The 15,831-nt window shown below is 36.8% G+C and overlaps 1 protein-coding gene across 1 annotated transcript; it reads right to left on the bottom strand.

The window, feature by feature from the left end:
* Positions 1–3,287: 3,287 nt before the first annotated feature.
* LOC140875324 (protein VTE6, chloroplastic-like) lies at positions 3,288–15,544 on the bottom strand. The gene is made up of 6 exons (XM_073278987.1): positions 15,257–15,544; positions 14,900–15,051; positions 14,446–14,822; positions 4,479–4,538; positions 4,139–4,392; positions 3,288–3,823 (listed from the first exon to the last, which is right to left on the bottom strand). The coding sequence occupies exons 5-6, from the start codon at positions 4,366–4,368 to the stop codon at positions 3,670–3,672; spliced, it is 384 nt and encodes a 127-aa protein (XP_073135088.1). The 5' UTR covers positions 4,369–4,392; positions 4,479–4,538; positions 14,446–14,822; positions 14,900–15,051; positions 15,257–15,544; the 3' UTR covers positions 3,288–3,669.
* Between the last annotated feature and the right edge of the window lie 287 nt (positions 15,545–15,831).

Raw genomic sequence — 15,831 nt, 5'->3', positions numbered from 1 at the left:
TCTCAATAATTTAAAATATAATTCAAAAATAAAATAAAGAAGAAAAAAGGAATAAAAACACTAAAGAAGATGGAGCAGATCTCCAATCTCCAAGCCTCCGTCCTAGCCGCCTCTTTCTCTGCGTCTCGTTTAATCTCCCCCTCAATCTGCTCTTTTATCTTCTATTTATATGACTTGAAAATCCCACGAAATCAAGCCCGCAAAATAACAGTTTTTAATTCCCGAAATCTTTATTTTTTTCCTGATCGCGATCTCGCGCTCGAGCGCATAAACATGCGCTCGAGCGAGCACACTTATGTCCCGATTTTTTTTTCCCAACTCTGCAAACTTGCTCGAGCGCATAAACATGTACTCAAGCGAGAGCTTTTTGATAAGTGCATTTTATGCGCTTATATTGTTAGTATTGTGCTTGACTCTTGTGTTTTATTGGTCGATTTTATGCGCTTTTCTGTTGTTTTTGTTATATGAAGGAAACAAGGCATGGGAATCGAGTTGATGGATATAAGTGCAAAAGAGGGAAGAAAAGATCAAGAATTGAAGGCTTAAGGAATTGAAGAAAAGGAGAAATTCGAGAGCGAGGGGCGCCGATAAGTGCATTTTATGCGCTTATATTGTTAGTATTGTGCTTGACTCTTGTGTTTTATTGGTCGATTTTATGCGCTTTTCTGTTGTTTTTGTTATATGAAGGAAACAAGGCGTGGGAATCGAGTTGATGGATATAAGTGCAAAAGAGGGAAGAAAAGATCAAGAATTGAAGGCTTAAGGAATTGAAGAAAAGGAGAAATTCGAGACCGAAGAGCGCCCGCCCTGCTGAGTGGCGCGCCCGCGCGATGATCTAGAGGAACATGGAATTTTTGCATGAGGATTGAGCGCCCGCTCTATACCAAGGCGCGCCCGCGCCATTGCTGAGAAGAAAAGAGGAGAAAGTGCGTAAACACTGAGCGCCCGCGCAGAAACAATGAGCGCGCGCGCCATTCTGAGGAATTGAAGAGCGTAGAGGTTGAGCGCGCGCGCGACTATATGGAGCGCCCGCGCCGTCGGTCGCACAGACTTATTTTTGGAAGAATTTTATGTTTTGGAAACTCTTGTTTTAATTCCTATTATCTTTGGACGATTTGTTACCAAGAAAGAGAGTTTTTATTATCGAAGAAAGGGGAGGAAACGTACGAAGGAGACTAGGTTTTTTCTAAGAATTCTAGAATTCCATCTTTTCTTATAATTTTTACTTTGTTCTTCATGAATTGTGTTGGCTAGTTTTTAATACTTGGTTAAGAAAGACGAAGCCCTTGATTAATTTATTCGAGAGATTCATGTTTTACAGATTTTGATTATTGTTGAGTATCAAGTATTATTCTGATTTATTTCATGATTGTATGTTTGATTATTAGATTGATCACCTGATAATTCTTATATATAATCTACTGCTAAATTAGAGTTTGAATCCGTAATTGTTCGAATTATCTAATTTGCGAAGCAACTACAATTAATAATCGTCCGCTTGTGAGGTTAGGAATTGTAGGGATAATTATTGACTAGGCTAAATTCATCCGCTTGTGTATGAGTTGTCTAGATTTATCAGTTTTGCTAGTTTGCATGCTATCGTGAGTTTAAATCTAATCGCTTGTATTGGGTTGATTCATTGATAAGGGTTATCTTAGAACGCTTGTGTCTAGTTAACTAAGATTAAGGTAAAACAGGAATTTATTTTCCAATGATGAATATTCTACGTGATTAAAGATTTTTAGATAATCAATGATCGAACGAATGAAATCAAGGGTGTAGTTGACCGAAACCAAGGCTTGACTCTTATTGAATTTCCCCAATCTTTATTTAATTTTTGCATGCCAGTGAATTTTAGTTGTTTAAATTTCTTAGTAGTTAATCCGAACTTGAAAATCCCCTTTTTATTTTAAAGAACATTTTTAAATTTTCCTTTCCTCGTGGGAACGATCCCTACTCTTACTACTACATTAATTTGTTTATCTGATTGAGTCGGGTAATTTGGGCGTACGCGATAAGCGCTACCACTTTTCTTCCTCAATATGAAAAGCACGCACAACACTCACGTAGATGCGCCGCCTAGGTTTCGCTCTTTTCCGCAGCTGCGCTAGATCATGCGTAGAAGCGCTTTCTCTTGTTTCCCTTCAATGTGCAGAAGCATCATGTGGCACGCAGAAGCGCTATCCTACTCATAGGAAACCTTAACATGCTCATAATCCAAAAATTTTAAATCCCACAAGATTAACAAAAATCTCAAATGTTCAACATGCACATTCAAAATTTTGGTATATTCTAAGATATAATCAAAGCATACCACAACACACTACAAGAAAAACTCTTAAATAAAACATTTTTTTTTCAGTTGTCGTAGGGGGCTCAAAACTGTTGTAAAAGCCTGTGTTGTTAAAATTCACGCTCAAAGACAACAGTTAAAAAATGTTGACTTTGAGAGAAAAGACAACAGTTTTACAACATTGAAAACCTGTTGTCTTTTCGCTCAAAGACAACAGTTTTTAATTGTTGTCTTTGAGCATGAAACTGTTGTCTTCTCTCTCAAAGAAAACAGTTTTTAACTGTTGTCTTTGAGCGTGACTTTTAACAACATGTGCTTTTACAACAGGTTTAAATCCCATACGACAACTGAAAATAAATGTTGTCTTTTTTCAAATAAAAAACAAAAAAAAATTAAATAAAAATTATGATATTATAAATCATTCAAAATAAAAATAATTGAAAATAAATTAATATACAATTTTCTAATGTTACAAAATAATATTTACGACATTCTTAAAATTTTATAAGCAACCAATCAAATGACATAAACCTAAAATTCTAAAGTATACATGATAAATTAAATTCAACAAAAACCATAGACATAAAAATCTTAGATTAACTAGAAACTCATACGTAGCTTGTTGATCTAATTTCTATGTCCTTGCAATTGCCTGTGAAAACAAAAACTAGCCATAATTGTTGAAGTGATGTTAGTTTGTTAACCAAACATAAATTATAACATTGTTCATTCTGGAGCCGCCCCGAAAAATAATGTGTATATTGCATGTAATAATCAAATAATTATTGTAATAACACCAAAAAAGATATGTCTAATTAACTAACATAAAAGAACTCATATTCCTTTTTTTAAAAAAAAAGAACTTGTATTCAGGTTAAAAAAAATAAAAAGAACTTGTATTCAGGTCAATGGGAGCAGAAGTGTTGCAGCTCCAGACTGATCTGGAAGTTCTTTACGAACAAAACTCATATTAAGAGTTGTAACGATGGGAAAAAAAGATGGAATATACTCAAGCAAACACGACCCTACAGAGAACAACAAATGCTAACCTGACAATTTTTGTCGATAAAGAAAACCACCAAATTAACAGTGTACCTGAAATAACATTGTGTGGCGATCAGACATTTCTAAGATTATGAGCTCAATTCCTAATTACAGCTCAGTTGTTTTTGTTCTTACTATGCCACAACCACATCAACTGTGTAGTGTTTACTTGATGAAATAATCATGTATCGCACATGTATGGAAAAAGGTATCGCACATGTATAGCAAAAAAAATTGGAAATAACTACCAAATAGATCCTCTCATGTTAAACGTTCTGTTAGGCGACATAGCGAAAGAGACTCGACATTTATAGCGATAAACCTTTCTGGTGTTAATAGAAAAAGGTAAATACACTCTTTACCTCACTCAGTATGCAACCAACAGAAGCAAGAAGAATCAAAGCTAAAAGTCCATCAACAGTTACCTCAGCAATAATGGCTCCTTCTGCCCCCCGAGGCACTATCTTGAATTTAGTGACTAAATACCTACATCATCAAGAAGGCTGAAGAAAATGAATCCAAACTGTATCCACATTTAAGAGTACTTTCAAGTCTTATTACATTTTAGAAGTGGGGAATTTCAGGTTGTTATAATATGAAGTATTGCAAATAAATATAAAAACCAGAGACCAATAATTTCCCTGTTCCCTCTCAAATATAATTTTCTTATTTCACAATCTATCTTGTTAATTTATTTATCCATACCTCAATTTTCAGCACTGGTTATTTGAAGAAATCATGAGGATGGGATCAATATAGAGTAGGTGATAACTAAAAAAACACAAGGAAAGCCATACTAACTTTGTCTTGCCATACGCCTTTCCTATCTTTCTCGAGACAGTATCACTAAGTTTCGTGCAAAAACTACCAACAAAACCAAGTTCCCAAAGGTGAATAAAAGCAGCTCCACCAACACCATAAATACTTAGGAAAGCAAAAACACAGCCTGCAGCACTAGATCCAATCACACTTCCAGGTCCCTTCCTTCCCTTTCTTTTCTCGGCAACCCCTTGAGCCTCCTTCTGAGCCATATTCACTTTTGTTGCCAAAGTCCCCTGTAAATTACATGTTGACAAACTCGTATCAAATAATAAAAATCACATGAAAGTTCTACTAAGAATATTTGTATAGAACATCTCACCTCAAATAAAGGTCATATATTATGAAATATCTTTTAAGGAGGATCTTCCCTTAGTCAAAACTGTTGGAAAACTGTGTTCAGATCAATTAGAATTGATACCCGGTGCAGCGGAAGTTTAAAATTTTATTTTATTAATATGGAACGATTCCATATCTGGGTATCAAAACTTTACGATTAAATTTGTGTAAGTAAAACAAATAATCACTATTAAATATTTTACCTTGAAATCTCGAAGCGAGATTATGGACACCAACAGAATTTAATCTGCTCTTGTTGTATATCCCAGGAACTGATGAATGAATGTTTCTTCAATCAGGTCCACGAATAGAAAACAAAACCCTCTGATTGACTGCACTAGAAATCAATCAGAAGTTTGCGTAGAGAATAAACAGATATGATCTGTTAATTCAGATTGTAATTTTTCACAAAAATCACAACCCGAATTTTCTCCAAAAGGGACAGAGGATTTCGAAAATCCCCTTGAATAATATAGGCTGAAATTCAAAAATTGCAAGACTGAAAATCTTATGGAATTTTCGAACACTGCAGTATATTTATAGATAATTTCTAGTTATAATTGTATCAGGACTCTAACTCCATAAAGCCCACAATCCATAACTTAAACCCAACAAGCCAAGCCCGTTGTTATAGAAATTAATATCAAATTCATCGTGACTCCGATTGATAAACTGATTTCACCAATGTGCACAGAAACCATTTCTGCATCTTTTAGAGTCAAGATAATTTTTTTGAATACGAATTCAGTAATTTCCAAAAATGCCCATCCCTATGTCATTTTAGGAAATCTCACTCCCTTTAGTTAAGAAGTCCAACTTCTCTTTCATTAAATTTAACTCTTTAAATTTAACTATCTCTATGGGGTTTTAGTAATCCATTACTTGTGTAACCCTCAATGGTTCAGGAATACAGCTAGCCGTGGGCTCACAACTCCTTGTGACTCGGAACAACAATTTCCGACTTACCCATCGAATCATGGTAAGAGCGCCTAGCAACATCGCCCCATGATTCCCTAGGTATTACTGATAGTGTCTGCAAGAACCAGTAGATTTTGGTTAGCGTACAGTACGGTCCCTTCATCCATATATCCCGATCGAATCAACAACCATTGGTATATCGAGAGTTGTTCGAGATTCGATAACTATGCATAACATCTTGGAGATCTATTAGTGACATCGCATGTGTTACTAAGAAAACCCATTAACCTAAAACACATCATGTACTCTGGCCAGAGATTCGTCACACTAATATCTCCTCAGATTGCATAGGATATCCACACTCGCAAGTATGTGATGAATCATTGACAACAGAGCATCGACTCCTATATGTGTCGTAACTGTACCCAATCCCGACACCTGATGACCCCAATAGAGTCGGTAAATGAGTCAAAGTACAGTACTAGCATATAGAGTTTCAATGATGTTTCAAGTAATAAGGACTAATGGTGTACAACCAAAACCGCGGACTTTATCCACTCGATAAGTGATAACCACTTGGAAAGTTCGAATAGGGTAGTTCGATCATTCATCATATGAATATCCATTTGCATGCTTTGAACATCTCTATGTTCCATACCAATGAAACGTGGTACTCGGCATCGCAAATGCTAGTCTCAATCTCGAGCGATCCTTATCCTTATTTGCGGACGGCTCAATTGACTAGGAACAGTTTAGAATATACAATGACTATAAGATGTGTTTCATGATAGTCATCCCCATGTGCTACCACATCTTACATACACTATAGTATATTCAAGGTCTTTATCAAAACAACAATAGTATATCATAATATAACAATATGAAGAAAGATAAAGTCAATGTCATTATAAAAGTGTAAATTATATTAAACAAAAGATTGTTTTACATAGAGTCATAAAAGCCCTTAGCCACAAGTTGGCTAACCGGGCACCCACTCTTTCAATCTCCCGCTTGCCCTAAAGCCAACTAGTCATACTAAGTAATCTCATTGCTTCGCGATGTTTGTCAAACAATGGTCCTAGCAAGGGCTTAGTAAACGGATCAGTGATATTGTCTGTAGAGGCCACTCTCTCGACATTGATGTCTCCTCTTTCCACGATCTCCCGGATGATGTGGTATTTCCTCAGTACGTGTTTGGACTTCTGATGAGACCTTGGTTCCTTTGCCTGAGCAACGGCACCCGTGTTATCACAGTACAACGGGACTGGACCAACAATTTCCGGAATTACACCCAACTCTTGGATGAATTTCCTTATCCAAACCGCCTCTTTAGCAGCAGCTGATGCTGCAATGTATTCTGCCTCAGTGGTGAAATCCGCTGTGGTGTCCGGCTTGGAACTCTTTCAAGAGACAGCACCGCCATTGAGCACGAATACAAATCCAGAGCTTGATTTCGAGTCATCCACGTCACATTGAAAGCTAGAGTCGGTATAGCCTTCCAACTTCAATTCTCTCCCTCCATAAACCATGAATAAATTCTTAGTCCTTCGCAAGTATTTAAGAATATCCTTCACGGCTTTCCAATGCATTTGACCGGGATTGTCTTGGTATCTGCTCGTGACGCTCAGAGCATAGGCCACATCCGGTCTGGTAGATATCATCCCATACATGATACTACCTATGGCTGACGCATATGGCACGTGTGTCATCTTCTCTATCTCTTCGTCAGTCTTGGGACACATAGACTTGGATGGAGAAAATCCATGACACATAGGTAGATGTCCTCTCTTGGACTCATCCATAGAAAACATTTTCAATATGGTGTCGATGTAGGTTGATTGAGTGAGTCCTATCATTATTTTAGATCTATCTCTATAGATCTAAATTCCTAGAATATAGGATGTCTCACCTAAATCCTTCATCGAGAATCTACCTGATAACCATATCTTTGTTGACTGCAACATCCCTACATCATTCCCCATGAGTAGGATGTCATCAACATAAAGTACTAAGAATGTTACTGCATTCTTAACTACTTTCTTGTACACGCATGATTCCTCCGGGTTCTTGATAAAACCAAAATCCTTTACGTTTCATCAAATTTCTGGTTCCAACTTCTTGATGCTTGTTTGAGACCATAGATTGATCTCTGAAGCTTGCATACCTTATGCTCGCTTCCCATGGATGTGTATCCCTCAGGCTGCATCATATAGATCTCTTCCTTAATGTTTCCATTAAGAAATGCAGTCTTTACATCCATTTGTCATATCTCATAGTCATACCATGCTGCTATGGCAATAAGGATTCTTATGGACTTGAACATTGCGACTGGTGAAAAGGTTTCATCATAGTCAACTCTTTGTCTTTGAGTATAACCTTTTGCCACCAATCGTGCCTTGTAGGTCAATACCTTTCCATCAGGCCCAAGCTTTTTCTTGTAGATCCATTTGCACCCAATTGGAACAATTCCATCGGGAGGATCTACTAAACACCAAACTTGGTTAGAATGCATCGAGTCTATTTTCGATTGCATAGCTTCAAGCCATAAATTCGAATCCGCATCAGAAATTGTTTCCTTGAAGTTTCTTGGATCACATCCAATGTCGGGTTCACTTTGATCCCCTTCAAGAAGAAGACCATATCTAATAGGAGGCCTAGAAGTCCTCTCGGATCTCCTAGTAATAGGCGTGTCTTGTGATGATTCTTGAGGTGTAGGATCGCTATTTTGTATCTCGGGTTCTTCTCGAATTTCTTCGAGTTTCATCATCTTGCCTTTCTTATCCAATAAGAACTCCTTCTCTAAGAAGGTGAAATTCCTTGAAACAAACACTTTTGTTTCAGCAGGATGATAGAAATAATATCCGATTGAATTCTTCGGATACCCTACAAAATAACATAAGGTGGATCGACTATCCAACTTATCTCCCACTGTCTGCTTCACGTAAGCAGGACATCCCCAAATCCTCAAGTACGAATACTTAGGAGCTTTGCCATTCCATAACTCGTATGGTGTTTTATTTATTGCTTTAGTGTGGACATTGTTTAACAACAATACCGCCGTTTCAAGCGCGTAGCCGCAAAACGAAGGTGGGAGCTCAGTGAAGCTCATCATGGATCGAACCATGTCCAACAAAGTTCGATTGCGACGCTCCGAAACACCATTAAGCTGAGGTGTCATAGGAGGAGTCCACTGAGAGAGAATCTCATTCTCTTTTAGATAGTCCAAAAACTCGGTACTTAAGTATTCTCCACCTCGATCCGATCGAAGTGCCTTAATACTTTTACCTAGTTTATTTTCTACTTCAGCCTTGAATTCTTTGAACCTTTCAAATGCTTCAGAATTATATTTCATTAAATTTAAATACCCATACCTAGAATGATCATCAGTAAAGGTAATGAAGTAGGTGTTGCCACATTTAGTACCAATCCTAAATGGACCGCAAACATCTGTATGGATCAAATCCAACAGATTTTGACTACGCTCAGGTTTCCCTTTGAAAGGAGATTTAGTCATTTTTCCCTTTAGGCAAGACTCACAAGTAGGTAGAGAGTTAATATCAGACATATCAAACATGCCCTCTCCCACTAGCTTGTTCATCCTCCTTGAGGAAATATGACCTAGCCTAGCATGCCAAAGTTTTGCCGGGTTTTGACTATCGTCCTTCCTTTTAATTGTTGTTACCGGTTTATCAACATAATTAATTGGAACGTCTTTTAATTTTAAGCTATATAGATCGTTTTCAAGTTGTCCATTTCCAATCAAACATTCATTCTTGTAAATATTGCAAATCCCATTCACAAAATTGCAAGAAAAACCATCTCTATAAAGCATAGAAATAGATATAATGTTTTTGACCAAATCCGGAACATATAAAACATCTCTCAAAAATAACTTAAAATTGTTCTGCAAAACTAAATAAATGTCTCCTATAGTTTTGGCTTCGACTCTAGAACCATTTCCGAGCCTTAGCTGGGTCTCACCCATCCTTAGCTTACGACTTCTTGTCATCACCTGCAAATCATTGCAGATGTGAGATCCACATCCGGTATCCAATACCCAAGAAGAAGTATTAAGCGAAACATTTATTTCAATGTAAAACATACCCTTTGCAGTTCGCAACTGTTCGAGGTATTCCTTGCAGTTACGTTTCCAATGACCGGGTTTCCTGCAGTAATGACAAACATTTTCATCTTTTATCCCAATTGAAGCCTTGGCCTTTCCCTTCTTATTTGGTACAATCTTCTTGGGCGGGGCAGAACGTTTCTTACCCTTTCCACTTGGTCCTTTCTTAGAGTTAGAAGAGGAGCCAACCAAGAGTACCGGTTTATCCTTCTTTAGTGTGGCTTCATATGTGACAAGCATATTGACCATCTCTTCAAGGGTGGCCTCTATCTTGTTCATATTGAAGTTCATCACAAAACCGTCAAACGATGAAGGAAGTGATAGAAGCAACAAGTCCGCGCTAAGTTCATGCTCCAAAGTCAAGTCGAGTGTTACCAACTTTTCAATGAGCCCAATCATGTGCACCCCATGCTCACGGACCGAAGTCCCATCTCGCATGCGGCTCGTCATGAGCTCTCTGACGGTGGCATACCTCTCCGACCTTGACTGAGCTCCAAAGAGTTCCTTGAGGTTCTTGTGAATGTCAGCAGCATTCACGGCATCCTCGAATCTCCTTTGAAGCTCATCAGACATCAAAGCCTGCATGTAGCATTTGGCCTTGATATCATGGTCCCACCATAAATCAAGTTTGGCCAACTCTTCCGGACTTGTATTAGCCGGGGCTTCCTTCGTAGGCGGCTTCTCTAACACGTAGAAAGCTTTTTCCGAAGTAAGAATAATTTTCAACTTACGGAACAATTCCGTATAGTTTGCGCCAGTCAATTTGTTTTGTTCGAGAATTGAAAACAGTGGATTGCGTGGATTCATCGTAATATAATACTAAAGAGGAAACAGACAATAATCAGTGATTTGTTTAATTAATTTACTAAGACATAAAATATGGCGAATTTTATTTTATGAATTACACTCCCACTATTTTAACGATTTCACTACCATCTAGTGAAAACGGGAAACTGTTTTCCTTAGTGAGAACATGAAGTCCAATTGACAAATCATGATCCCGAATAATATCAGCCAACCATAATTTTCAAAAGGTAGAGCCCAATTACTTCCAAAGTAACCCCCATGTTTTTACCTCATGTCCAATAAGAGCCCAATAATATGACGTCGTTTATTGTGACATGTCAAGATAACCCATCAATATTAAGTTGTGATGGACGGTCACCATGTGGATCCCCAATAATATGAGCCAATCCCATGGGAGTTCCACCCAACTTACAACATGTGTCGATCCAATGTACAGCTTTCCGATGAACGGGCCCCCCCAATAATATGAGTCGGACCGTATCCGCGGGTAGCATCTCATACATTGATCGTTGATGGAAGGTAGGAATATTTAAACAATATTTAAATTCCCTTTTTTATTAATCTTGATATCAATTTTAAATCATATTTAAAATGAGGGATTTTTAATTTTGAAAATTTGTCTCATCATTCAATTTATGTATGCTTGCGGGATTCATACAATTTAGTCTAAACATGCATACATCAATAATATCATATATTATTTAAGGATGATCGATCCCATTAACTAATCGACCCGTGGTTGCCAATCACGAGTCTAAGTCCAATCCTAGGTGATATGCAAGTATGCAATGCAATCCTATTACATTGTGCTTTCAATTTACATTTCTTCGGTCTTCATTGTCTGTTGGGCCACCATTTCTTCAAATCTTTGTCTCCCACTAAGTCTAATAAATTTACAATAAATTTAGATGACAAATATGGGATACATTTTTAGGGGTGGGAACGGGCCATAAACCAGGCCCACTTTTATTACATATGACAATCATATTGGGCTATAAACCAAGCCCATTAATAAACACCAACAACAATAAGACAAATGTAAATCACCTAACATACACCTAAAACATTGGTCATGTCAATCGATCATCCTTTATCCATTAATTAATTCAATAATTAAATAATTGGATAAACATGCAAAGGAATCATAATTTAAAAGATAAAATCATATTTTATCTTATCCATCCATAAGATCATATCTTATCATCAATTGTACCAAAATAATTAATTTTATAAAATTTAATTTAACGGATAAAATTTATAAATTTTCCAAAAATTCAAATTTATCCAAAAATAAATTTTAAAATTTTCGGACTCGAACAATTCGATCCGATGCCTCGTGAACCAATCAAAAACTAGAATTTCAAAAATTAAAATTTAATTAAAAATTAAAAAAAATAATTTTTCCGGGCTGCCCGGGACAATCCCGGGCAGCCTGCTCCCCAAAAAGGGGCCCGGGCTGGGCAGCGATCCAATCGCTGCCCGATTTGCCCATTAAAATTTCAATTTTAAATTTTTGTTTTGTTTCAAAAATCGAGGCTTAAAAATTTTGTACAATCGATTAATTTAATCGTTTGATCTGAGCAACCTGTCTCTGATACCACTGTTGGAAAACTGTGTTCAGATCAATTAGAATTGATACCCGGTGAAGCGAAAGTTTAAAAATTTATTTTATTAATATGGAACGATTCCATATCTGGGTATCAAAACTTTACGATTAAATTTGTGTAAGTAAAACAAATAATCACTATTAAATATTTCACCTTGAAATCTCGAAGCGAGATTATGGACACCAACAGAATTTAATCTGCTCTTGTTGTATATCCCAGGAACTGATGAATGAACGTTTCTTCAATCAGGTCCACGAATAGAAAATAAAACCCTCTGATTGACTGCACTAGAAATCAATCAGAAGTTTGCGTAGAGAATAAACAGATATGATCTGTTAATTCAGATTGTAATCTTTCACAAAAATCACAACCTGAATTTTCTCCAAAAGGGACAGAGGATTTCGAAAATCCCCTTGAATAATATAGGCTGAAATTCGAAAATTGCAAGACTGAAAATCTTATGGAATTTTCGAACACTGCAGTATATTTATAGATAATTTTTAGTTATAATTGTATCAGGACTCTAACTCCTTAAAGCCCACAATCCATAACTTAAGCCCAACTAGCCAAGCCTGTTGTTATAGAAATTAATATAAAATTCATCGTAACTCCGATTGATAAACTGATTTCACCAATGTGCACAGAAACCATTTCTGCATCTTTTAGATTCAAGATAATTTTTCTGAATCCGAATTCAGTAATTTCCAAAAATGCCCATCCCTATGTCATTTTAGGAAATCTCACTCCCTTTAGTTAAGAAGTCCAACTTCTCTTTCATTAAATTTAACTCTTTAAATTTAACTATCTCTACGGGGTTTTAGTAATCCATTACTTGTGTAACCCTCAATGGTTCAGGAATACAGCTAGCCGTGGGCTCACAACTCCTTGTGACTCGGAACAACAATTTCCGACTTACCCATCGAATCATGGTAAGAGCGCCTAGCAACATCGCCCCATGATTCCCTAGGTATTACTGATAGTGTCTGCAAGAACCAGTAGATTTTGGTTAGCGTACAGTACGGTCCCTTCATCCATATATCCCGATCGAATCAACAACCATTGGTATATCGAGATTGTTCGAGATTCGATAACTATGCATAACATCTTGGAGATCTATTAGTGACATCGCATGTGTTACTAAGAAAGCCCATTAACCTAAAACACATCATGTACTCTGGCCAGAGATTCGTCACACTAATATCTTCTCAGATTGCATAGGATATCCACACTCGCAAGTATGTGATGAATCCTTGACAACAAAGCATCGACTCCTATATGTTTCGTAACTGTACCCAATCCCGACACCTGATGACCCCAATAGAGTCGGTAAACGAGCCAAAGTACAGTACTAGCATATAGAGTCTCAATGCTGTTTCAAGTAATAAGGACTAATGGTGTACAACCAAAACCGCGGACTTTATCCACTCGATAAGTGATAACCACTTGGAAAGTCCGAATAGGGTAGTTCGATCATTCATCATATGAATATCCATTTGCATGCTTTGAACATCTCTATGTTCCATACCAATGAAACGTGGTACTCGGCATCGCAAATGCTAGTCTCAATCTCGAGCGATCCTTATCCTTATTTGCGGACGGCTCAATTGACTAGGAACAGTTTAGAATATACAGTGACTATAAGATGTGCTTCATGATAGCCATCCCCATGTGCTACCACATCTTACATACACTATAGTATATTCAAGGTCTTTATCAAAACAACAATAGTATATCATAATATAACAATATGAAGAAAGCTAAAGTCAATGCCATTATAAAAGTGTAAATTATATTAAACAAAAGATTGTTTTACATAGAGTCATAAAAGCCCTTAGCCACAAGTTGGCTAACCGGGCACCCACTCTTTCAAAAACTGCACCAAATAATCAGCAAAGATACAACTACAGATCAAAAGGGACTAACAAGTAGCAAAGGCTCTGGAAAATTTGTAGTTTAAAGCGGCAAATGGAGGCCACTTTCATATAAATGCAGTGAATATTTGTGCAGTAACTATATGAACCAAACAAAAAGGAAATCATGAACCATAACCAAACAAAAAGGAAATCATGAACCATAATACGAAGACGTTGTTACTTTTTACTCGAGAAAATACAGAAGGAAACTCAATTTGCAAGCTTAAAAAATTGAACTTACACCCAAAATCTGAAACAACTAGGCTGGACTCGAGATAATAGTTAGGTAAAATTAAAAAATACACATGAAATGAAAAAAACTAGGCTGGATATCAGGATGTGTACATCAATAAAAATGAAAAAAAAAAAAGAAACTATATTCAATAATTGTTAGGTAAAACAGAAATCACACCAAGAATGAAAAAACGCCATGAAATGAAACATCAGGATACCAAACCACCAAACAGCAAACACTGTAGGCTCCCATACGAACAGATCTCAAGGACACCTTAACAAATCTATTCCCAAGCAACATAAAAAAAAAGACAGTATTTTTTCACATGTAACTAATCAAGATTGTACCTTAGCTACAAAATCCCTTCTCGAAACAGAAAGGGCCCTCTCAGATTTCTCAAGAAGTCCTCAATGTTTGCCAGATTAAAGCTCAAAACCCATAACTAAACACGAAAAACCCGTACTTTCCTCCTGGAAAAGAAGCTCAATAAATAGCGAAAGATTAAAAGTGAAGAGGGAAAATCAGATATTCTTCAAAAGAAACTGAGAATGCTTAGCCATAACATGTTGAAGGCGAACCCCACCCAGAACAACACCTCTTTGATTCAGATATCAGAGCTATATAGTGACGTACTACATTTGACAAGTGATAGATAATGTAACTGGAATTCCCTTATGACGCAGCCCCATCAAGGCCTTCTTCAGAGCATGATTAGACGAACCGGCTGCAACATTAAGCAAAGAAATGATACCTATGGTCAAATCGGGCTTATGTGTAATAGCACAAAAAAGGGCACCCAACACAGCGCTAGCCACTAGACTCCTGATTGTAATATGCTCTTTCCATTCTTGGATTCATTCGAATTGGGAATGAACGTCACCCGAAGTATATCTGGATTAGAACACGAATCAAACTAACAATAAACACAACCCTTAGCTGCTGTCGCACCAAACCTATAAAAATTAAAAAAAAAACAAAATGGTTTAATAGTCTAAATTAAAACCTTTCCCGGAATCCGAGAATTGAAACATGACATTGGTATGCCCAAGGATTTAAAACCTCTCGAGGCATAACTTGTTCGACCGCAAGACACAAAACAAAATACAAAGAAGGAAAGAAAGATAAAGAACCACAATGATTGACACCAGACCATAATACCTTGTGACCAACCATAGCCAAATACTGGAATCCTTGAATTCGATCGAAAATCACGAGTAAACAATGCTACACAGCACTTCTCGGGACAGCTTCGATCCGGCCCAACCCTTTCTCAAACTCGTAAATTTATGGCTTGAATTAAAGCTTAGGACGAGGGCTAGAAAATCCCTCAATAAATTTGAACTTTAGGCGACAGAGAGAGGTGTTGTACATAAATGAATGTGGCAGGTTCTGGGTTAAGAGAGAGACGAGAAGATATTGTCGTGAAGGAGGTGTCGTGAAGGGAGATTTTCTGTTACTTCTTTTAAAATAATGCGTAAAGTGTTTATTGTTTATGTATTTTAATAATAATTATAATTATAAAAGGATTTGATAGACCACACTTAAATTCTTAATACGTAGTCTTTGTTATATTTAAAATAAAATAAAATAAAATAAAAGACAACAATTTTGACAACATTGACAAAAACTATTGTCATAACCCTACTAAAAAACGCCTATAGACAACATTTTATGAAAAATTGTTGTCTTTTAACCCTCACAGACAACATTTATTTAAAAACTGTTGTCTTGAT

Source organism: Henckelia pumila, chromosome 1 (assembly GCF_033568475.1).
Source record: "Henckelia pumila isolate YLH828 chromosome 1, ASM3356847v2, whole genome shotgun sequence".
Taxonomy (NCBI): Eukaryota; Viridiplantae; Streptophyta; class Magnoliopsida; order Lamiales; family Gesneriaceae; genus Henckelia; species Henckelia pumila.
This window is presented reverse-complemented; position numbering and strand designations above follow the sequence as displayed.